This window comes from Corythoichthys intestinalis, chromosome 7, assembly GCF_030265065.1.
Source record: "Corythoichthys intestinalis isolate RoL2023-P3 chromosome 7, ASM3026506v1, whole genome shotgun sequence".
Taxonomy (NCBI): domain Eukaryota; kingdom Metazoa; phylum Chordata; class Actinopteri; order Syngnathiformes; family Syngnathidae; genus Corythoichthys; species Corythoichthys intestinalis.
The window spans coordinates 7,002,120-7,027,885 of NC_080401.1; the positions used below are offsets into that span (position 1 = coordinate 7,002,120).

General features: G+C 39.2%; 1 protein-coding gene across 5 annotated transcripts in view; it reads right to left on the bottom strand.

Moving 5' to 3' along the window:
• LOC130918728 (carboxyl-terminal PDZ ligand of neuronal nitric oxide synthase protein-like) overlaps window positions 1-25,766 on the bottom strand; it is a 216,019-nt gene that overhangs the window by 83,021 nt on the left and 107,232 nt on the right. For 2 of the 5 annotated variants that reach the window (XM_057840698.1, XM_057840702.1), the window contains 5 exons: window positions 22,732-22,873; window positions 18,646-18,866; window positions 10,344-10,376; window positions 9,686-9,742; window positions 2,080-2,241 (listed from right to left, as the gene is read on the bottom strand). In XM_057840698.1, coding sequence (XP_057696681.1) covers window positions 2,080-2,241; window positions 9,686-9,742; window positions 10,344-10,376; window positions 18,646-18,866; window positions 22,732-22,873 — 615 coding nt within the window. The remainder of the gene's footprint in view (window positions 1-2,079; window positions 2,242-9,685; window positions 9,743-10,343; window positions 10,377-18,645; window positions 18,867-22,731; window positions 22,874-25,766) is intronic. The other 3 variants (XM_057840700.1, XM_057840699.1, XM_057840701.1) reach the window with 3 other exon arrangements.

Sequence of the window (25,766 nt, forward strand, 5' to 3'; positions counted from 1 at the left end):
AAATGCGATCCTTGTGTGCCTAAAAAATGTAGACCTTCCCATGAAACATGCATGCAGACAAATCAATTCAATATTTTAAATGTAGAAGGTTCATGTTTGTTATGTCAATCAGACAAAGCTCTAAACTGCATTCTGTCGGAATTTGTTTGCTTCCTACACTAGGCATTGAAATAAATATTGTGCCAAAATGCCCCATAATTGGCGTTCATGAAACCTGACAGAAAACATGGCTCCTGTCATGGTGCCAACACTAAACACTGAAAAATGGCGAGCAAAGGGAGGCCAGTTAACGCTACGTGTAATGTCAATATCGTTATTAGTCTATGGTCACTCTAAAGAGCCCTCAGTGTACTATAACAGGAAGGGCAAGGCCCAGTGCACTGAAGAGATTATTTATTTTTTTATTACAGAGCAAGGAGTTTCAGATAAAAACAACCATATAATGCAGTCATTTCTGCATAATAAATTTGTGGGGAACATTTTCCTCTTGAGCCAAATTACAAAAACTGACTACAAATTTTTGCAGATGTCAGCAAAGCTGGACATCTTAATAGTTTCCTTTTGGGACATTTGCGTTTCTGTTGATTGATATATTGAACCGCCAAACACACACACACCTCACACTTAAAAAAAAAAAATCGATAAAGCAAAAGTGATTTAGGGACATCAGTAAAGTAGGAGGGCATGAGTGGAACAAAATCTAATTATTATTTAAACATATATAGCTCGAGGAGCCTAATATGCCATGAATGGTAAAAGGCATTTTGACTCCTTCAATGTATATAAATTAGGGCTGTCAAACGATTAAAATTTTTAATCGAGTTACTTACAGCTTAAAAATTAATTAATCGTAATTAATCGCAATTAATCGCAATTCAAACCATCTATAAAATATGCCATATTTTTCTGTAAATTATATATATTCTGTAAAATAAATTGTTGGAATGGAAAGATAAGACACAAGATGGATATATACAGTGGGGAGAACAAGTATTTGATACACTGCCAATGGATTTTCCCATTGGCAGTGTATCAAATACTTGTTCTCCCCACTGTACTTTCAACATACGGTACATGAGGACTGCAGAGGGCATTTCACTCTACTGTCATTTAAATCTGTCTATGCTGTCCTCCCTCCGAAGCGTCTACTTTTTCCAAAGCTAGACTAATAATCAGACTTTTCCTTTTTCATCTGATTTATCAATAAAATAGCCTCAAACCATTGTCCTCTTTAGACCGTCATAAAACTACACAAAAAAAAGTACACAAGCATTGCATTAGCAACAACGTTAGCTTAGCACGCTATACAGGTTCACTAAACATAAACAAAAAGCGTCTCATACAAAAAATAGAACATTTCGCTTACTAACATAATATGTACATTCTTTACAACAACCATACTTACGGACAAATCTTGTCCAAGGATCATATAAGCACAACATTACAACGTAGGCTTCAGCCCGAGACGTCGTGCAGCCATATGAACTGGCAAGAAAAAAATAAACCATGTCGCAAAGCGACCACAAGAGTTCGCTGTTCTGCTGCAGCACAAAAAGCCTTGCTGTAAAACTTACCAAAAGGCAGAATACTGTCTGAGCGGGACATGTGCGTTAATTGCGTCAAATATTTTAACGTGATTAATTAAAAAAATTAATTACCGCGCGTTAACGCGATAATTTTGACAGCCCTAATATAAATGTTAATTAGATCAATTGAATTACATGACGACAAGTTATTACCTGACATCTCATCAATATAGAGTTTATTTTGGTCCAATATCACTCAACAGAAAGTTTGCATCCAACCCGAAACAATGTAGTAGTGATATGAAAAGCACTGCATGGGGCTCTCCAGACATCTCAAGTCTCGCAATAATCATATTTAGGAAAAGAGCAGATGGATTTGTTTAATTTTTAACTTATTTTATTGTCATTTAAATTTGAATGTAAATGCCTGCTTGGGATTCAGTTTTAATATAGCCTGCAAAGATATGTAACTTCAGAGGTATGCAATTAGTATTGTATGACATTTTCAGGGACTGTCACAAAACTCAAATTTGGATTAACGAGCGAAACCCACCTGTGCAACAGCAACTTGTGTTTGCTGTTGTTGTTGCTGAAGTTGCTGTTGGAGCAGTTGAATCTGATGGTGAACAGACAAGGGAGTGGCAGGTGAGAGCACACTCAATGCAGGGAGCAGCAACCTAGGGCTGGACATCAGCAGTGAAGCCTCCTCAGAAATCTGTTAACAAAGAGGGAGAGGTGATGCGATGAGATGATATCTGAGTCAGTAAAAGAACACGAAAAATTTGTGCGATTCATTTTGCGACATTTAAAATGCCCAAAAAAGAGAATGTTAGGAATAAAGTATAATTAAGGATAGGATAGTTAGAGATGCTCTGTTGGTGTCTTGTGGAAGGACATGTAATGAAAACTTTGAGTACCATCTGTTGACACAAGATGATTGCAAACATTTGTAAGAGAGTTGTTTCTCATGAGACTAGGATATGATTGATGGCCTTTCTGAGCAGGATATTTTAGCTAATAGAGTCAAATTGAAAGGTTGTTTGGAAGATGGGGACAACAATTCTTTTTCTTTTTAACTTGAAGTGTATTCCCTGTGTACTAGATGTGTATTAATGTCTTATCGTATTGTTATGTTGTAATGTGCAAAAAAGGGACCAACCGTCACCTACAGTGGTATGACCCTAAACCCTCTGAACCTTTTGGAATTTTTCACATTTCTGAGAATGCTCAGTGTTCTCTCTGCTCCAAGTGAGCAATATTTCAACATTGCCTACACGGCCGAGAGTTGGGGCAAACTGCCCGTATGTGTGTGTGACATGCACGGACAGTGCGTGCATGCTATCGATCCATATAAACTTTGAATATAAGCCTAAACGGGGATTATTTATGTCTGTTATTTGTGTCCCCCTTTTGAAAGGCAAAATATGATATCCCTGGAATGACGGATGACGTGTGTCATTTGTTTTGATGCTTCTGCGCATGCGGGTCTTCTTGCTCAGCGCGTGTCGGACTGCGAATTAGTGCGCATGCGTAATACTTGAACGGTCTCAATGGACAAAGGCAGTCTGAACTGGCACGCCAAAAACACGGATATGACAAAAAAATCAGATTCGTGCATTAAAACCTGTAGTATGAACGTAGCCTTAGAGAGCAATTACAACCAATTTTAACAAAACATTTTAAGTCAGGTGTATGCCCAATCACTGATGAGTGGTTTAAAGCTGCCCTACCCACTATAGAACACACACCATGCTAAGAAAAGCCTTGATGAGAAGCATTGTCTGATGTGCACCATGGCTCGGTCAAAAGAGCTGCCTGAAGACCTGCAATCAAGGATTGTTGATTTGTATAAAGCTGGGAAAGGATACAAAACCATCTCTTGATGTCTGGATGTTCATAAATCCACAGTAAGAGAAGTTGTCTCCAAATGAAGAGAGTTTGGCACTGTTGCTTCTCTCCCAAGGAGTGGCCGTCCACCAAAGATGACACCAAGAGTTCAGCGCAGAATACTCCGAGAGGTAAAAAAAAAAAAAACCTAGACTGTCTGCTAAAGACTTACAGTAATCATATCTCTGTGCGCACATAAACTATATATAAAACAATGGCCATGAATGGTGTTCATGGGAAGACTCCACGGAGGAAGCCACTGCTATCTAAAAAAAACCCCATTGTTTCTCGTTTCGAGTTTTGGCAAAATATTTTGTGGACTGATGAAACCAAAGTTGAATTGTTTGGGAGTAACACACAATGTCATGAGTGGAGGAAAAATGGAACAGCTCACCAACATCAACACCTCATCCCCACCAAGAAGCATGGAGAAGGGAGTATCATAATTTGGATGAATTCAAAAGTTTATCAGGATGTTTTTCAGGAAAACGTGAGGCCGTCTGTCAGACAGACTTCTGATCTAGTCAGCGTCCAGCCAAGGAGCCGTCACAATCATTGCTCATTCAATGCATTGCGATATGGCCGCCAAAAATGATACTTTAAGGCTGATTTCAAAGTCAAATTTTTACAAGGCATTGGTTTCCATGAAATTATTTAGTGGCAGGCTTATATTTTCAGTTGGTGTTGTACTGTGCTACCATAATACCTGGAATGAAGAGATTTTCCGACTGATGGCCTAACTTTAGGCTACTTTCACGGTACTGCAGGTCATTTCTGATTTCTTTGCCCAGATGTGATGTATTACATTTTTTCCATCTAATCCAACTCTGTTTTTTTTCATTTTTCGCCATGGGCTAATTTGTATGTGGATAAGAATCGGTTGTCTATCTCTTTTAACATTTCCGTATATCCACATGAATGCGAACCATATGTCATCAACAAAAATAAAATATGTCACCTCTTTTTAACAAAACATATGCAACTGACGCGAATGAGTAATGACGGAGTTCGATGTAGAAAATAGCTTTTCCTTGTGCCAGCATGAAATCCGCAAAAACTGTGAAGGGACATGTCCCATCATGGATGCATTTACAGTCACGTTTTTTTTTCAAAATAACTGGCTATACCAGAGGTCGGCAACCAAAAACATTGAAAGAGCCATATTGGAGCAAAAAAACAAAAAACATATGTCTGGAGCCACAAAAAATTGAAAGCCTTGTATATGCCTTATAATGAAGGCAACACATGCTGTATGTATCTACTCTATATTAGCCTACTATTAAAATGACTAAGTTAGCTACAAATCCATAACGAGCCTTCATGATTACTACATTTTCCGCACTATAAGGCACGTCTGAAAGCCTTCAATTTTCTCAAAAGCTGACAGTGTCTCTTATAATCCGATGTGCCTTAATCACGGCTCAAAATTGGTTATTCATGGCATGACATTCTATTTAAATCAGGTCCATCTTGTGGATGCATAATGCAACGCCAACCACTACTACTACTAGTGCGCCTTATAATGCAGTGTGCACCAATCCATGAAAATGTTTTTAAAACAGGCCATTCATTGAAGCTGTGCCTTCTACTCCGATGCGCCTTATAGTGCGGAAAATATGGTAAATGTTTATTTTCCCTGCAGTGCATCCTATAGAGAATGATGCACCATGTGATTTTTCTGTTGTATGATGCTGCTTCAAGTTTAACATCATTACAATATTAATGAATTAGAAAAGTGTGTCATATTTGTCCTCCTACAGAAATCATATTAAAACGAAAAATATATTTCTCTCCCCCCATCTTTTTCCATTTTCAAACATTTTTGAAAAAGCTTCAGAGAGCCACTAGGGCAGCGCTAAAGTGCCGCTTGTGGCTCTAGAGCCGCAGGTTGCTGACCCCTGGGCTATACAAAAAAAAATCTAGACTAACAAAAAACCCAAACTGGGCATGAGGTGTGAACGTAGCTTTAGGCTGAAAATTTTTGAACAGTGCAAGAGCACCCGCTGCAATTTACCTAGTTGCATGCCTGACATTAGCTGAATAGATAAGTAGATTTCATGGATGTGTAGCTTGTCGTTGCTGGATTTATCAATTCTGTTTGGTTTTATTTATAAATCTTGCTATCTTATAATACAGATAGCATGTTATATAAATATTTTTAATAGGATAAAACCTGAGAGATTTAAATAAAACGCATCAGATTAAGGTGATGCTATAGTATATACATTAAAGATATAATAGCTTATGCACAGTGAAGGACATTTGGAAAATACTAATAGAGTGTTTCCATCTATTCATTCTACACATTGCTTATCAAGTTCACACTGGCGCTGTTTCCTGGAACTCATTTTTGATGGGTGCCCATTAGAAAAATCACGAGCCACCCACAGTCAGTAATTAGTGTAATGTGTGGAGGAATAATTCATTTGTAGTTCGAATATAAATGATTGATAAACATGCAAGAGAGAGAATTTTCAGTTTCACACTGCTACTCCCCGAGCTCAATGATCTCCCTTATGTGTGAAGTGAGGCCAATATTTGAAAGGTAAATTCAAGAGAAAATTATTTTTGATATTTTGGTTAATAAACTTAATGACATCCCCATGGCTTGATACTATGGACACTTGTTAATGATCTCAGAGGAGTTTACCATTCTATCTCAGAGCATCGAGCAAATGGTAGTGTAATGATGACAGAAATGTATAATCACACATGGGAAGATCAGAAACATTTCAGAAAAGAAAATAGGTCACTGCAGTAGCAGGGCATGGAATAGTGGAAAAATAAAGACTAATGTTATGGAAAGTCACTAGTAACTATTTATAGCTGTACAGTACATATGCAAAAAACTTATTCTTCCCTAAATCAGTAGGAGCACTGATACTTTTGTACTTTGTCAAACAGGCCATCCCATTGAATTGAGATTCAGTCCTTTCACGAATGCTAAACTATCTGGACAGCTCCCAAGATTTTTTTCATTACGACATAGTTTGAGTTTAGTGTCAGTGCTGATCATAAGTTTCAGGTATAATGCACCTTTTTTTTTTTTTTTTTTGCTAACATGAACATGGTCACTACATATTGTTTAATTTTATTTGTATTTTTAAATTCTATTTTATTGCTTGTTAGTTTTTACTCACTCCTGTAACCTATACTTGTCAAATAAAAAACACCAAGCTAGGTAAAAGTGTGAAATGCAGTGTATTTTATGCCAGTGTAAAATATATCATTCTTGTAAGTAATGGCTGCACCATTATTTTATCCTATTCTCGCAGTCGGACATCCGGGCATGAATGACGTCACCAGCCACAACAAAGCGTCGCCATATTGAAAAGGGGGCAAAACACGAGTCACAAGCAGTTGCTCTGTCATGCATTGAAGTATAAACACGTTGAACTTTTGTCTTATTTTGTCTAAGCTGCTAGGATTCAATAGACTAGGCAGTGGTTATTATTACCGTAACCGACAACTCGCAAAGTGTTATTTTTCTTTTGCTGTGAACTGCTCAGATTGGTCAATCGGTATATTATTGGCCTGGTGGGAATTGGTTATTTTGCCGTGACATGACTCATGCACTGTGTTCTTGCCCTAATTTAGTTCTACTACCACGGTTGACGTCTAAATAACGCTTGGAAGCAAATTACCGGTTACGGCAGAAATAATCACTTCGTATATACAACCAATTTTCTCAGTTCCACACAGTACATATTCCACTATTGCAAGTCATTGTTGTGGTCCCCAATTAAAAATCCTCACTATTTTTTCTAGGTGCTAAGGTCAACATGCAGAACTACCCAGATTGCATCCATTAATTGAAATACCTTCCCATTTATTTTCATTTGTTTAAAAACAAAAAATGCCAAGAATTGATAAAGGTCAACTAACTGGGTGACTTAATGAGGTAGTTGTAGATGTTTCCGAACTCCACTGCAGGCCATTCCTTTGGATTGTTTATCCAGATATCACCTGCGACTGTATGGGCAGATTTGCAAGCCAATAAACGCTAATTTTAAGTTGTATCGCCTCCTCGCGTCTGTCGGCAGTGACTCGTGATAATAATAAGTCATGTTTAAGACGTTTTTATGAAAAAAAGACACAAAACACATCTGAAATATATTAATTTCAGACTACGTTTGTCTACGGATGTTTACCTGTGCGTGCCCCCTTCTCAAAATGGCGACACATTGCTATGCGAGATGACGTCATCATGACATCACGCTGACTGCGAGAATTAGCTATCAGCAACAACAAAAAAAGCCTTCCTGATTTGCATCTATCTATTCATTTATCTATTTAATACTGCTCATGCTGTTCAGTATCAATAAGCCTAACCCAGATAACTGAAGTTGAGAGGCTAGGTTGAGCTATGACTGGTCACCAGGTAATTATAGCTATTGTGAATGGTACATTGTTGGGATGTCCCGATCGCATATTTCTGTACCCAAGTCGGAGTCACATGATTTTGAGAATCTGCCGATCCAGAGTCCTGATCCGATACGTGTAAAAAAAAGTTGTTGTTTTTTGTTTTGTTTTAATTTGAACAAAAGTTCCAAACATGTTACAGTACTGTACTGTTTACGGTACTTCCTCTTCTTCCAGGAGTGTTGCTTAGTATAAAAAAAGATATATTTTTGTATCTTTTAGGCCCCAATGATACTGAAAAAAAAATTAACATTGCGATATGTATTGCCAAAGCTCCAAACTTTTTGCATTGGTTGCACTGGTGCGTCTAACTTTTTTCTTAAGGTGCACCAGCACAAAATTTAGGCACACCCACATTTTTAATCACCTTTAACACCCAACTTTTAATCACTTTCCATAACATTCATATAATTCAAATGAGTGAGTCAGTTCAAATTGACTCACGCTTGACGCTAAAGCTGCCGAGAACCGCCTCTAGACAACGAAGATTGACTAAACGATGATTAACACATTTGTGCCTTTGATCGTAGAGCTACAGAGCTTTTACTCGCCAGATCAAAGCTACAAACCTGTCAATCATCGTTAACTTTAAGTAGCAAATTCCAGCTGCCTGCTTACCAAGAAAAGCAGCAGGGGGACAGTGAAAGGCTCTACAAGTACAGTGATCCCTCGTTTTTCGCGGTTAATGGGTAACAGAACCTGCCACGATAAGTGAAAAACTGTGAAGTAGCGGACCCGCACCCCATTTTGTTTTTCTGTGTGTTCAATGTATTTATTCAGATTTAGCATTAGAAAAAGACACATATTAGACATGTTTTTTCACTTTTATTCCCAAAGTATAATTTAAAAAAAAATGTATATATTTTAATAAATGTTTTAAATTTGTTACTGTCCCACCAAATTATTTTTAAACAACAATAAAGTAGTAGTAAAAAATGCTTGGATTTATTAAATGCTTCACTGAGTGAGTCTACTCAAATCCGCTTGGAGGGGCTCACTTACATTCAATGAGTTGCCACAGCAACTGTTTAACAAGTTAAACGATGATTGACGCATGCGGCGCTACAGAAGTTTGTGACTCTGGCAAGATCAAACACATTCATCTGTCAATCATCGTTAACTTTAATAACAACTTTTTATTTAATTGGAAAAAAGGGATCGTTGTATGAAGCAGAATAACATAGATATATTTTTTAAAATATAGCCCGATCCTTTTCACCAAATTCCGATCCTCTGAAAAATCGCACGATCGGCCCAATTTCCAATTTAGGTGATCGGATCGTGACATCCCTAGTGTTACAGTAATTGCAAAAACACAGAAATCCATTTAAGTCGGCAAAGAGCCTCGCTGCGCCTGGGAAGGCAGAATACGACTTAATACAAACATTTTCAAATGGTTATCATGGTTTATGAAAACAATGCTGCGATTGGCTGGCAACCAGTATTGGGTGTATCCTGCCTCTTCCCAAGAGTTATGGCTGGGCCCCAGGACCCCCGCGACCCTCGTGAGGATAAACTATACAGATGATGAAAATGTGTTTGTATAACAAAAAAATAGCTTTTGTTTTGGAATGGGTGGAGAAATGAATTGAAACAATCACAAAAGTAGGGAATTCGAAGAATACGCACATCTTTGTTGTTACATTATCTTTATTTTGTTTATCTAATTTTGTATTTGGTCTTAGGATTTAACTGCTTCTTTCATTCAGTAAAAATAATTGCTTAACTAATAACTCAATGTATTTATCTGGAATGTCAATCGCACTCTTTAAGAAAACGTAATTCCCGACTATGGACAACTAATGGATGCAATCTCTGACAGAAAGCTGAATTATTTAGAGAAAACTCACAGCATTGCAAGTTTCTTCTGTCATTCGAACAGTTCCAAGTATTGAGCTGGCAGGATTCTGCAGAAAAAATGTGGCATGAATCAAGATCGGTCAAAATGAAACAATTCACCCAGCTGTAATGTGGCACCGAGTGCTTTCTTTTCATTGGGAAACATTCCAAAGTGGCTCATTAAGTACAAAGGTGGCTAACCCTGATCTAAACTGTTGCGGACCTGCAAAATTGGGCGCATGATTGAATGATTATTGATTTTTTTCGTGAATCATCAGGCATGCAGAGTGATTGTTACTCCCAAAAGTGCAAGCCTCCAATTAGTGTTGTTTTTGGCAGCCCTTTTAATTTTCATTTAAGTCTTAGTCTGTTGGACAATAATACTTATTAGTCTTAGTCATATTTTAGTCATCTCAAAATGTGTTTCTCTTCGTCTAGTTTTTGTTGACGAAAACTCAAGACTAATTTCGTCTAGTTTTAGTCAAAATGGTTTCATTTGTAAAATTAAAAAAACATTTTACTCCTAAAAATAAATAAAGGTTTCCAACTATTTCGAAAGAACATTGACAGACGAGCACATATTGTAGCTTCTACAAGGACAACGGCAATTTGATGATAATACACACTAGGCAGGAAAACAGTACATTATTTTTTATTAGTTATACTCACCTGGACGGCACGAACTGCATGTAAAAAAGTTATCTGAAAGTAAAAGAGGAAACTTGCCATTAGCATAAGCCTATTGCTAACGCGAATGCTATGCTAATGCTACAAGTTGCATTTTTGTGTGTGATGATCACTCAGCACAGACCTTCAAAGGCTAAAGCAACATTGTATATTCTCTCTGGCAAAATAAGAAAACAAATTACCGATTACCGTGTGTGCAGGCCTGGAGACTAGAGAGAAACAGCGCTTCACATGAGTGAAACAACCAGACATGGCTAAGATGCAAGCTAACTACACATAGAATGTCACACATTGTGAACATATGCCGAAAACGATTTAGCATTTTCGTTTCGTTGGCGTCTCGTCAGACGAAAACTGGCATTAGTCTTGTTATATTTTAGTCTCTCAAAACACGTTTTTAGCTTGTTATCATCTCGTCATCGTCATGAAAATTATTGTTCGTTGACGAAAATATTTCGTTATAGTCATCGCTGATGAAAACAACACTGCCTCCAATGTTGTTGAATGTATTGTACGAACAGAGTATAAATAGAGTCCATCATGATATCAGATGTATTGTAATTACTTGTAGAACAAAAGAGCAAACATTACATTTTCCTGATTTAACAATTATTGGGTAATAATCATTAAACTTTAAGAAGGTTTAGTGTTCGGAGCATCTTATTAAGAAACACAAGACAGATGACGAAGACGTTTATAAACAGCATTGTATAGACCTACGTCGGTATAATGCATTAAGGGTTACTTTTTCTTTTTTTTTTCCTTTACGTACACTGTAAATTGAAAGAGGGCTATTGAGCGCCTGCTGTCTTTTGCCAATAACACTCTTTAGAGGTTATTTATGGATAAATTATCGTAAACTGGCCTGAGAAATCTAAAGCAACTTGTAATGTCTCTCTGACAGTATTTTTCATTAGACTTTAATGGATGGGCTTGAGTCAAATGTTTAAAGTGCAAGACTGAATACTTGGCAACCCTTATTAAAAAAAAGAAAAAAAAAATCTAATGTACAAATTGATTTGGGGGATGAACCACTGTGTATCTTGTTTGTCTGGCCTTGCAACTCAAATCATTATAACAGACAAAACTGACTTAATAACTTTTAGTTTAAGAGTGTGTCTGACCAGGCTTTCCCCTTTTGACATTGTTTACCCACCACAGTTTGTCCCATCACTAATAATAAAACATTATGAAACAAAGATACGTACGTGATAGTTTTGCCAACTCACTGTAGAGCACAGCATCATGCCAACAAACATTGTGATAAAGATCCTCAATCCTGTTTACCTTAAGAGTGTTTTGGCCAGACATTTCATTCCTCAACAAAATTCCACCGCTGCATCACACCATAAATCCAAAATGCAAATGCCACTATGCTAGGCTACCAGCCGAGCTGACATATTTGTTGTCTGAACAAACCACATAGAATGAAGCTAGTGAAAACCAGAATGCTGATGGCGGGGTGCCATATGCTGGCGAGAGGCTGCCTGTCTCAGATTTGTACACTCAATCAACAACTCAAACACTAAACACAAATTAGCCACTTGGTTGTGTGGCTCTGCCATCTCGTTGCAGTGTATTTAGTATTCAATGCCAGTATTTTCTTCAGTAACTGTTCGTCTAAATATCAGGGAATAAGGCAATGGGTTTGAGCATGTAGTGAAATTTCTTGAACGCAGGCAGCCTCAGAAGTTTTTCCGGATAGAATCCCTCTAGTCGATAGTTGTGCTGAAAGGAACGAACGCCTGACACAATTCTTCATCTGGACAAATTAGATTTTGCTGTGCAGAAGTCTAATGTCAAGACAAACTGGTTCTTAAAATGGTGGACACGTTGCTTTTGATTTACTAGGATAATATGGGGAAAAAAACGCTGCACTAACTATGGTATGTGGCTCATTGTCTCGTCAGATCTTCAGAGCTCAGCTCACTGTCTTTGCAGTGAGAATAATCATTGTCCAATGCACCGTGAAGGTTGCCTCCTGGCATGGCAACCGGTGACTAGCTGACGAGGGGGGCGCCGGTATGAAGGTCAGTCAAGACATACTGGGGCTCACCTGGGATGTCGGGTAAGTAGGGAAGCAGGCTGCCCCAGACCAGCCCAGTATGCAGAGTCGCAGCAGAAGGAACTGAGCTTGGGGAGACCGGAACCATCCGGGCCCGAAGAGATTGCCTTAGCCCCAGTTGCTATGAATGAATCTGAATGAAGTGTGTTATCGCTGTCGTTTTTTTTTCTTTCTAAATTTTATTGGTTGCGATCGCTTTTACAAGTGAATTCATTCTGAAAATGGTAGGTTTCGAAATTAGTCAAGTAGGAGCGCCTAGGAAGCAACCAAACTTGTCGCCACTTCTGCATTAAACGGAGCCAAATCAAGCATACAGTATAATAGTATAAATATTGTTGGATTTAAATGTACACATGTGAATTTGCTGCGTGTTAGTACCATACGCGGAGATTAAGGTGGGACCAGGGAGCATAGCCCCTCCCCGGTAGCTGAAAAATGTCATTGCATGTAATTGACTTTCTTATTATACAGTGGGGTACATAAATATTTAGTCAACCACCAAATGTGCAAGTTCTCCTACTTGAAAAGATTACAGAGGCATGTAATTGTCAACATGGGTAAACCTCAATCATGAGAGACAGAATGTGGGAAAAAAACAGAAAATCACATTGTTTGATTTTTAAAGAATTTATTTCCGAATTAGAGTGGAAAACAAGTATTTGGTAACCTACAAAAAAGCAGGATTTCTGGCTGTCAGAGAGGTCTAACTTCTTCTAACGAGGTCTAACGAGGCTCCACTCATTACCAGTATTAATGGCACCTGTTTTAACTTATCGATATAAAAGACACTTGTCCACATCCTCAGTCAGTCACACTCCAAACTCCACTATGGCCAAGACCAAAGAGCTGTCGAAGGACACCAGAGACAAAATTGTAGACCTGCACAAGGCTGGGAAGACTGAATCTGCAATAGGTAAAATGCTTGGTGTAAAGAAATCAACTGTGGGAGCAATTATTAGAAAATGGAAGACATACAAGACCACTGATAATCTCCCTCGATCTGGGGCTCCATGCAAGATCTCACCCCGTGGCGTCAAAATGATAACAAGAACAGTAAGCAAAACTCCCAGAACCACATGGGGGCACCTAGTGAATGACCTACAGAGAGCTGGGACCACAGTAACAAAGGCTACTATCAGTAACACAATGCGCCGCCGGGGACTCAAATCCTGCACTGCCAGATGTGTCACCCTGCTGAAGAAAGTACACGTCCAGGCCCGTCTGCGGTTCGCTAGAAAGCATTTGGATGATCCAGAAGAGGACTGGGAGAATGTGTTATGGTCAGATGAAACCTTTTTGGTAGAAACACAGGTTCTTGTGTTTGGAGGAGAAAGAATACTGAATTGCATCCAAAGACCACCATACCCACTGTGAAGCATGGGGGTGGAGACATCATGCTTTGGGGCTGTTTTTCTGCAAAGGGACCAGGGCAAATTAATGAATTAAAAATTAAGACTTTGCTGGTAAAATGTCGTCTATAAAAGTTCTAAAGCAATAAAACTACAAAAATGAATGAAAAAAAAAATTATAATGGGTCAAAATTATTTTTCAAACAGATCACGTGACTAGCACCTTAGAGACGGTCATTTGCTTTCTTTAGCCACTTGAGGACAGTAGTGACGGGATCTGTCGTTCACTTGAGTAAACGAATCCATTCCGGTTCGTTCAGTAAAACGATTCGTTCAAACGAATCGTTCAACGAATCGTTCGCCCCCCTCATCTCCCTCCCCACCCAAATGAATCGTTCGGTTAGTGAACGGGAAGTGACGTTGCCGAACGAATCACCAAAGACCGCTTCGCAGTATAACTGAACGGGAAGTGACATTGCTTGGTCCCTCCCTCTCTTGCACATTGACCACTCGTCGTAGTTTCAGAAATGAGTGACAGGCGATATCATTCTGCTCTCAGAGACAGCCTCGTCTCCCTCCCGCTGCTGCAAAAGCGAGGGAGAACTTCCGCGTCGTCTGTCCTAGTTCTATGGGCTCAAAGTCATGGCTCGTGCTTGCATTTCGAATTAGGACACGGTTAAACATTTTCCTTTTGAGGGGGAAGTCGGGGTTTGGGGTCGGGGGCGCACTGACTTTCTTTAGCATGATCTTGCTCACATATACAATGCTGCTGCTAACAGCCAACGCGGCATGCCTGCTGTCACGAAAATAAAAATAAATCGAAAGTTTAATTTCTAATTATGGAACGGCCAACACATCATATTAACCTCTCGCTCTGTTGTATTTTTGTTTTTTATTATTAAGATGATCGTTTTGAATTTTTGCACTGGTATTAATAAATAAAATAATCCGGTCAGCTCCCCTGTCGTCCCCGCATCTCAGATCGTCAAATGCTGACGAGAAATAATTGTTTGCTTTATGATTTCGCCTTTCTACTCTCATTAGTCTGTTAAGAAAAATGTAGACATATTGCGACATCTCCCGTGTCCGCGCGCTTTGTTTTTGGGGCGCTTGAGTAGCACATGATGGACGGATTGACATAATTTGTCAAACCAACCGACACCCTCTGACACGAAAAAAAAAAAAAAAACACTCGGAAAAAATTGACATGTATATACAGTTTCATTGCAAATCAGTATTATGGTGATCATACTAAATATTTTTTTTCTGTGCACATATGAGGTACATATCGCTGCCATGAAGCCTCCATATAGTGACAGTTCTCTGCCCGCTTCACTGCCGTCACGCGACCGCAGCTCAGGTTTTGCTTGCCTCGCAGCTACGCGTGTTTTAAATTACTGTAAATTTGATAGTATATCGTCATAGGCACAGTCCCGAGTCTGTTGAGAAAAGTAGAACACTAAACCATGCTCGCTAGATTTGTGTGGTGTTTTTGTCTTTTTGAGCAGCATTTGATAGGCTCCACGTTAACAAATATGTGACAAAGTCGTTTCCTTTCATTTCATGACTCGTTCACCGCATAGTCATTACTGGAAAGTCAAGTTAGCAGCAAGCTAGGTCAGGAACCGGAGGACCGAATCACTGAACGGGAAGTGACAAAACTCAGTCTTTCCCCCCTGCCTGCACGCTGGCTGCTTATTGGCCACACGTGGAAATGAGTGACATACGCCATGATTCTGTTTCCGCTCCCTCCCCTGCCCGCGATGAGGCTGGCGTCTGATTGGTCGTGTGCGATGTCAGAAGACGCTGCCGCTTGCTCAACGCCCTCCCACGCAGCGAACAAGCGCCACCAACTTCATAGAACGAATCAGTGCAGATGGTGATTAGTTCGGTCTCGTTCACCCAAACAATTCGTTCAAAAAGAACGAATCGTTCGCGACCGATACAACACTAGAGGACAGTGGAAGCAAGATGGATATACATAGATGGATACAAATATTTTATAATTTTCAAACCTAAGCTTTAAAAGGCGACAACAACTACTAAGCGAAAATCAATGATTAAAGGTGTGGAGCATGAAACGCCAGCGAGCACCACCAAAATGGTGAGCGAAGTTTCAGTTTGCCCCACTAAAGACGCTAATTGTACAACAGAGCCAACACCGGGCATATCATATTCAATGGATGACCATCTTGGCCAGAAGCATAGCTGTCCTAAGCAGCCTGATTTCGAATTCCCCTAAAAAATGATGAGGAAACAAAATTCCTGGCTGGAATATTCAGTCAAAAAGGATGCAGTATTGTTTTGCCTGCCCCCATTTTCAAACTGACCACAGTGAGGTTTCGTTCCGCAAGGGTGTGAGTCACTGGAAAAAACTTGGCAGTAAATTGGATATCTATGTGGAACGCAAAAATTGGCGTCTACTTCTCCACTAGGTAAGACAGATAAACACGCGCGCTCACACACGCACACACACACGCACACCTGGGATGCCTGTATTTACGAGCATCGGCTAAGCTACAAACCAAGCATATCTTGTAAATTAATTTTATTGCTGACACTGCGTTTTGGGGTCATCAACAAGTCCCCCCCCTCCCCCCGCCACAAAAGTCTAACTCTGCCTATGTTTAGTACAATAGTTTTTTTAAGATGCACTTATCTCGGCCAAAGTAGGCCTCCTCGCCTGGTTCTCGATTTTTTTTTTTTTTTCTGCTGTGTCTCACTTCTGGAACTCCTGCAAGACGACGATGACCTCCAGACTTGCTGCACCGTGTGATTCTGTTAACATTAAGTGACTGAATGTACTCATTCATTTTCTGAGCTGATAATCCTCATGAAGGTCAGGGGGGAGCTGGAACCAGTGCCAGCTAACTATGGGCAGTCGGCGGGGTACACCCTGAATCGGTTGCCAGCCAATTGCAGGGCACAAGGAGACGAACAACCATTCGCACACACCCTCATACCTAGGGACAATTTAGAGTGTTTGATCAGCCTACCATGCATGTTTTTGGGATGTGGGTGGAAAGCGGAGTACCCGGAGAAAACCGACGCAGGCATGGGGAGAATATGCAAACTCCACACAGGAAGGCCGGAGCCCATGATTGGACCCTCAATCTCAGAACTGCAAGGCGGACGTGCTAACCAATCCGCAGAATGTTTTATTTAAGTAGAAATATAAAAGGAATATCTAATCATTTTGTAACCAGGAAGTCTTAGCAAAATCTTGCCTTATGATTGAAATATGCCTCTCTGTGCTAAAACGGGTAAAGTAAGTGAATACAGTAGTACCTCGCATACGATTGCGTCACACGCAATCTTTTCGACATCAGACATCAAATTTGACTCGCCGTTTGTCTTACATCCAACAACATGCTTGAAATATGACGATTTATGATAGAGCCGCAGTTTCTCTGTTTTCCCGCAAGGCACTGTGGATTTTCTTGTGAGAGAAATCAACATGGGTTCCAAGAATTTTAGTGCAGGTGGAGAAAAAAAGAAAAAGGTGATGCTTACCATTGAAATGAACATGGAAATGATAGAAATGAGCGTGGTGTGTACGTCCGTGAACATCGCCAAAAAATTGCCAGTATCCTCAGGTTTTTCATCATTTATTCATTCATTCATCTTTGTTGCTTCATTTCTAATTGTGTATCATATTGCCTCTGTAAAGCCCTTTGAGACTTCTGTTGTGATTGAGGGCTATACAAATAAAATTGAATTGAAATTGAATTGAATTATTTCAGAACTTGTACAACTCCACATGTCTACTGTCCACCGCAGCTGAACAAAGTGAAAGTAAAAAGTCCTCCCTAACTCTGTTAGTCAGTCACGCAGTGCGTTCAGGTATAACACGCAAAACACATCTTCCACATCAGAACCTGATTTGCTACATTATGACAGGTATTTTTATTATTACCATTATTATATTATTATTCAGATTTGTATTCATAATGTATTTGTGTTGCTCTGTGTAATTGCTATTTGCAATAATACCAGCAGTATTTATTAGGGATTTAGTGTAGGTTTTCAAGCTGTGGAACGAATTAATGGAATTATAATGTATGCTTATGGGAAAATCCTGCTTGACATTCGACCATTTCGACTTACAAATAGGGTCCTGGAACGAATTAACTTTGTATGTAAAGGTATCACTGTATATTATTTTGTACAAATCAGTGAAATTTATTGTCACTGAAGAGATTGTAGTCAAAGACACAAGTGACAAGACGCATTGCAAATGCCCACAAGCTTTCCACAAAGACACCCACTCCACCAACGGCCAATCAGAGCAAAGAATATTCAAATTAGATTCAGTCACTTGCATATTAATGAGAAACAGCACGTCAGAGAAAGAGCTCCAAAAGGGCCAACTTTCAATGCAAATTGTGCAAACCTGGTACAATGGCATCCAATGTTACAGTATATATATATAAAAAAAAAGAAAGAAAAGCTTGCGCCACTCTAAATTTTATTATGACAAATTTGTTGGACAAGAGACAAGACTTAAATTGGCAAACTCACTAGATGCCAATCCAATATAGCAGCTTGCTACAGCACTTGTCAACAACCTGTTTATGTGACAGCCATATATTAGACCCTAAAGGTAATCCATTTATTTATGACTTATGTATTTATTTATGACTTATGTATCTGTTTTGTTTGGGCAAAAACAAACACACACTATGCATAAATAATTTCATAAACACTGAAACAAACATTAAACATTCATTCAGCAAGCATCTTGGGGAGCCAACTAGTAATGAAGCCCAGGTTGTCATCTTACGGTGGTTGGTTGAGACATTGAAATAAGGTGGTATAGAAATGGGCACTGTAGGTTGCCAGATTAACTACTATGCACTTATCTTGTTACCTTGTTGTCTGATGTGCTGAGGTCTGATGCTTTGGCTGTGGCATCCAGATCTGTCACCCCTCTGTTAATGTTTAGCTCCTCAGCAGCTGGTATTTGGTTTGCCTCATCAGCATCGATGTCTGTCTCCTCTGCAACAGTTGAAGTCTTCTCTGCTATGCCTATAAACTCCGTACCTGAGTCAACTAAACGACACATACATACAGGTGGCTGAGCATGCACTCCTGCATGCACACATGTAGGCATGAGCATGTACACAAGCACACATGGTTGGATGCAAACAAACACAAGCAGGTAAAAACATTATTCAATGTCATATAACTATCTATATTGGTGACGAAATGAGAACATTTAACATAGTTGATATACAATATGTATTTATATTTATATCCATTCAGGCTGTGCCATATGATACCATTGCCGATATTACCTGTGTATTTTTGGTAGTGATATGAATATTGAAACATGGTGAGATGATATCCGATGTTACGTAAAACATCATTCTAGATGTACACACGACCAGAACAATTTCGAAGAGCAACAGTAGCATATCAACATCAACGTCCTTAAATGAGCATTTAGTAGGGATGCACCGAAAACCTTCAGCCGAGTACTTATGATTGTTTCTGGAGACTGAAGAAGTGCTTAGCGGACATACTGGACAATGATGTAGTGCGTACGCGAAGCGTGATAGGATAAGTGGTTTAGGTTTAAGAAAAATGGGGTTAAATGTCTGGACATAGTTTGCAGTGTGCCCATTAAAGCACGCAAATCGCTCGTAAGGTGTAAATTTAGTAACATTGGCCAACCTAAATTACTGAATTTTTCTGGCTATAAGGCAACCTTTAAATCCCATTTTCTTTTTTTCCCAGTAATTGACAGTGCACCTTTTAATCCAGTGCACCTTACATTGGTATGAAAAAGTATCTGAACCTTTTGGAATTTCTCACATTTCTGAATAAAATCACCATCAAATGTGATCTGATCTTTGACAAAATCACACTGATGAAAAAACAGTGTCTGCTTTAACTAAAACCACCCAAACATTTATAGGTTTTCATATTTTAATGAGAATAGCATGCAAACATTGACAGAATGGGGGGAAATAAGTAAGTGAACCATCACAATTAATATTATGTGCCCCCCTTTTGGCAGCAACAACTTCAACCAGAAGCTTCCTGTAGCTGCAAATCAGTCTGGCACATCAATCAGGATTAACCTTGGTCCGTTCTTCTAAAAAAAAACTGCTGTAGTTCAGTCAGATTCCTGGGATGTCTGGCATGAATCGCTGTCTGTAGGTCTGCAGGAAGTTGATTTCCTTCTGTGTTTTGGATCATTGTCTTGTTGCAGCATCCGTGCTATTTTTAGCTTCAACTGCCTGACAGATGGCCTCAGGTTTTCCTGAAAAACATCCTGATATACTTTTGAATTTATTCTTCCATTAATGATTTCAATTTGTCCATGCCCTGAGGTAGCAAAACAGCCCCAAATCATGATGCTCCCTCCACCATGCTTCACGGTGGGGATGAGGTGTTGATGTAGGTGAGCTGTGAGCCATTTTTCCTCCACATACTGTATGACATTGTGTGTTACTCCCAAACAATTCAACTTTGGTTTCATTAGTCCACAAAATATATTGCCAAAACCTCTGTGGAGTGTCCAAATGCCTTTTTGCGAACATTAAACGAGCAACAATGTTTTTTTTTTTTTAGACAGTGGTGGCTTCCTCCGTGGAGTCCTCCCATGAACACCATTTTTGCCCATTGTTTTACATATAGTTTATGTGCACACAGAGATATTGGACTGTGCCAATGATTACTGTAAGTCTTTAGCAGGCACTCTAGGGTTCTTTTTTACCTCTCTGAGTATTCTGCGCTGAACTCTTGGCGTCATCTTTGGTGGACGGCCACTCCTTGGGAGAGAAGCATCACTGCCAAAGTCTCTCCATTTGTAGGCAACTTCTCTGACTGTCGACTGATGAACATCCAGACGTTTAGAGATGGTTTTGTATGCTTTCCCAGCTTTATGCAAATCAACAATCCTTGATCGAAGGTCTTCAGACAGCTCTTTTGACCGAGCCATGATGCACATCAGACAATGCTTCACACATACTTACCCGGTGTGTGTTTTAAAGAGGGCAGGGCAGCTTTAAACCACTCATCAGTCATTGGGCACACACCTGACTAAAAATGTTTGGTAAAAATTGGTTTCAATTACTCTTTAAGTCTCCTTAGGCAGAGGGTTCACTTACTTATTTCCCCCCCTTCTGCCATTGTTTGCATGATATCCTCATTAAAATATGAAAACCTATAAATATTTCAGTGGTTTTAGTTAAAGCAACCACTGGATCAGATCACACTTGATGGTGATTTTATGGAGAAATTTCAGAAATTCCAACAGGTTCAGATACTTTTTCATACCACTCTATGTATGAATTCTGTTTGGGCTTAATAACTTTGAACCTACTTTATTGGTGCATAACTGCTCCAGTTAAGTGCTCAAGAAACACATTCATCATTCATCAAACACATAAATAAAACAAAACAAATTAATAAATAAAACAATATTTGCAATGTTATAAGATAAGAACAAATGGAAAAATGCAGTACATTGATGCATTAATGTGACTAATAATCAACTGTGCCTTAGTTATGATGTATGTATTTTTTGGGGGGAGGGGTGAAGTATTTGTAATTATTTTATGACATGATATTACATTAATTATATAAGTTTATTTTTGTTGTTGAACCAGCAGCAGGAATTATTCTAGATATGCTGCAAAAACTATAACTCACAAGCAAAAAATCACTTGCTGTATTTGGCGACCTAGTTTCTGTTCGGGCCCCACATTTCCTTTGTCCCTTTTTCATGATGATAAAAATACACATCTTTCCCTTTCTAAACCCCATTCACTTTCTTCCAGCTGTTCAGGCTTAATTTTATGGTAATCATAGTTAGTTCTCAAGATAAGCTTCTTTCATTGTGCTTGCTTTTGGCTTGTGTCAATTAACACATTGCCATGATATATGCATGTGGGGTTCCACTACAATATGTGAAAATGTATATTCAATGCTCATCAGCATGAAAAAGCATGTTCATGTCTAGATGGAGGGCTGCTGGAGCTTGTGGACTGAGCACAATTCAATTCTCTCTGATTTACATGTGGAAGGTGACTGAGGCAAGGGAGACTGACTGAACCAAGCTGCTATAATAACCCAGTGTCTGGAAAGGAATGTGCTTTGTTTATCTTTTCAAATGGATACATCACAGTATATTCCCATCTCACAAAGATGCTCCTGTGTGGCGGATAGAAGTTCAGTATTGTCTTAGTTTGTTCTTTGTACTTGTTTCGCATACCGGTACTTTGCTCTGTTTGCATGTGCTTTGGTGCTTGTGCTTAACAGCGAATCTTGACTTTGTGTATATGTGTTGAATTCATTTGTACAGTGAATGCTTGAGATACAGTATATGAATAACGGGTGAGACTCTCACCACACAACTATTATTCAATTCATCCAAATGTATAATGGTATGATAATGTTTAGGCACCCCTGACAGTTTCCATTATTTTCATTCATAGATCATTAGGTGTTTGGAACAGCAACTTCATTTTGATATGTTAAACAACTGATGGATGTAATAACATCTCAGAATTGAAACAATTTATCGGATTAAAGGTTCACTTGTCTTCCTCATAGTTTTGAAGCTATGGCTTCAAATCTCTTCTAGTGTGGTTTCCATTTTTATTACAGGCCAAAGGCCTGTCAAGTCACCACTCAATTGTTGTTCTTCTTGTGGACATTAACTTTAAAGTCCTACTTCTCCATTATTTGTCAACTGATCGTCTTGAAACTTGGTAGCTATTTAGCATAGTTCAGTTTTGATCCTAACTGAGCCCGATTTTTTTCTTCTTCTTTTTTTATTTATTTATTTTTTATTTCATTGCAAACTTATTGGTGCCTGTAGGTTACAAGTTAACTAGTAAACAGCAGTAAGTAAATATTGTTGCCTCTAGGTGATGATTTAGCCAGTAGAGGACAGCCTTCAGCCTATAATAGCACACCTGTGCTTGTTTTGTGTTGTGCTTACCTGTCATGGATGGGTTATTTCCATTCTTTTCACTGTTGCAGTCCACCTGCCCATCTGTGTTCTGCTGTGCATTTTTCAGACTCAGTTTGTGACAGACCTCAAATGCCTGACCAACAGTCCGGACAATACGCATGGCTTGACTCTGTGTGGTTGAAGGAGCAACAAGTATATAAATTAGTACTACATAAAATATATTGAGTTTAATTGCACTTCATGACTGAAATCAGGCAAGATGGGTCAGGGGTTAAAAAGGTGAGAAGGGTGTGGAGGAAATATGTTCCGGTACACTGTACAACTACGGCTTTCCCAAATGAGTAATTTTCTCCCGATTAGTCAGCCGACTATTTTTACGATTAGTTGACCAATTTAATATTTTTATTCCCCACACCTTTAAAAAAATTTTTTTTTTTTTTTAAATAAATAATTTCGCATTGACATATTTGATGACACTTATTAATTCACAAAAACATTTTGGAACCCTTAAATTCTTCATTGAAGTACAAATAAACACGTAAATACCAACAATAAATCACAAATAAACAATGAGGTCAAATGCTGATAGCATTAACTAGTGCAAAAGAATGGAATGTAAGATTCAGAACACTGACTACGCCTTTCCAACATGATTCAAAACAATTCTTAAAAATATCATTAATATTATAGTATACTACTATATACAGTGGGGCAAATAAGCATTTAGTCAACCACTAATTGTGCAAGTTCTCCCACTTGAAAATATTTGAGAGGCCTGTAATTGTCAACATGAGTAAACCTCAACCACGACAGACAGACTGTGGAAAAAATCCCAGAAAATCACATTGTTTCATTTTTTAAGAATTTATTTGCAAATCATGGTGGAAAATAAGTATTTGGTCAATACCAAAAATTCCATCTCAATACTTTGTTATGTACCCTTTGTTGGCAATAACGGAGGCCAAACGTTTTCTGTAACTCTTCGCAAGCTTTTCACACACTGTTGCTGGTATTTTGGTCCATTCCTCCATGTAGATCTCCTCTAGAGTAGTGATGTTTTGGGGCCTTCGTTGGGTAACACGGACTTTCAACCCCCTCCACAGATTTTCTATGGGGTTGAGATCTGGAGACTGGCTAGGCCACTCCAGCACCTTGAAATGCTTCTTACGAAGCCACTCCTTTGTTGACCTGGCTGTGTGTTTGGGATTCTTGTCATACCGAAAAACCCAGCCACGTCTCATCTTCAATGCCCTTGCTGATGGAAGGAGATTTTCACTCAAAATCTCTCGATACATGGCCCCATTCATTTACACAGATCAGTCGTCCTGGTCCCTTTACAGAAAAACAGCCCCAAAGTATGATGTTTCCACCCCCATGCTTCACAGTGTGTATGGTCTTCTTCAGATGCAATTCAGTATTCTTTCTCCTCCAAACACGAGAACCTGTGCTTCTACCAAAAAGTTCTATTTTGGTGTCATCTGACCATAACACATTCTCCCAGTCCTCATCTGGATCATCCAAATGCTCTGTAGCGAACCGCAGACGGGCCTGGACGTGTACTGGCTTCAGCAGGGGGACACGTCTGGCAGTGCAGGATTTGAGTCCCTGCAGCGCATTGTGTTACTGATAGTAGCCTTTGTTACTGTGGTCCCAGCTCTCTGTAGGTCATTCACTCGGTCCCCCGTGTGGTTCTGGGATTTTTGCTTACCGTTCTTGTTATCATTTTGACGCCATGGGGTGAGATCTTGCATGTAGCCCCAGATCGAGGGAGATTATCAGTGGTCTTGTATCTCTTCCATTTTCTAATGATTGCTCCCACAGTTGATTTTTTCACACCAAGCTTTTGACCTATTGCAGATCCAGTCTTCCCAGCTTGGTGCAGGTCTACAATTTTGTCTCTGGTGTCCTTCCACAGCTCTTTGGTCTTGGCCATAGTGGAGTTTGGAGTGTGACTGACTGAGGTTGTGGACAGGTGTCTTTTATACCGATAATGAGTTAAAACAGGTGACATTAATACAGGTAATGAGTGGAGCCTCGTTAGACCTCGTTAGAAGAAGTTACACTTCTTTGACAGCCAGAAATCTTGCTTGTTTGTAAGTGACCAAATACTTATTTTCTACTCTAATTTGGAAATAAATTCTTTAAAAATCAAACAATGTGATTTTCTGTTTTTTTTTTCCACATTCTGTCTCTCATGGTGGAGGTTTACCCATGTTGACAATTACAGGCCTCTCTAATATTTTCAAGAGGGAGAACGTGCACAATTAGTGGTTGACTAAATACTTATTTGCCCCACTGTATAATAGTAATATAATAATTATTCATTGCCTATCAGATTTGTCATAAAGGGTGTCATTTTAAAGCTATTATTAGTATAGAATCTGAATTCTGAAGTATGTGGGATTAACTCAAGAAATTGTTATTTATATGACGAACATGACCTGCCTTTATTTTGAAATGTACGTTCACTAAACAACCATAAACTTTACACTCCGCAAAAAAAAAGCTCTTTTTGTCATTGCATGTTGTGTCAGTAATCAGTTTTTTTTTTTCATTTGCAAATGGTGTTAACCAGCGATTTTTCATGTTCGAAGTGTCACCATTTAACCGCATGTTTGTGTTTTGGAGACTGCTCATGTTTTATAGACCCCACTCACATGACGTCACAACCGCGCCTCCGCGCCATATTGTCCGTCAGCTCGTCGTGTGTTACGCATTACCGCTACGTAAATTCCTCCTATTATGGCGTGTTTTTCGGCTCGTTAACATTAATAATCAAAATGGCGGAGGCTTGTGTGGCGGTTGGTTGCAGTAACAGAGAAGATAGACGGAGAGACTTGAATATCTACCGTATTCTGAGAGACCCAGAGGGGAGAGCGAGATGGACTGCTGCAATTCGACGAGAAAACTGGGCACCAAACGATCACCACAGATTATGTAGTAGTCATTTTTAATCTGGTAAGATGCATTTAATATATATTTAGAGGGTTTTGGGCTGACAACCACAATTAAGATCATTGCGAGGCTAATCGTGACGACATACAGTTTCAAATTCAAGATGT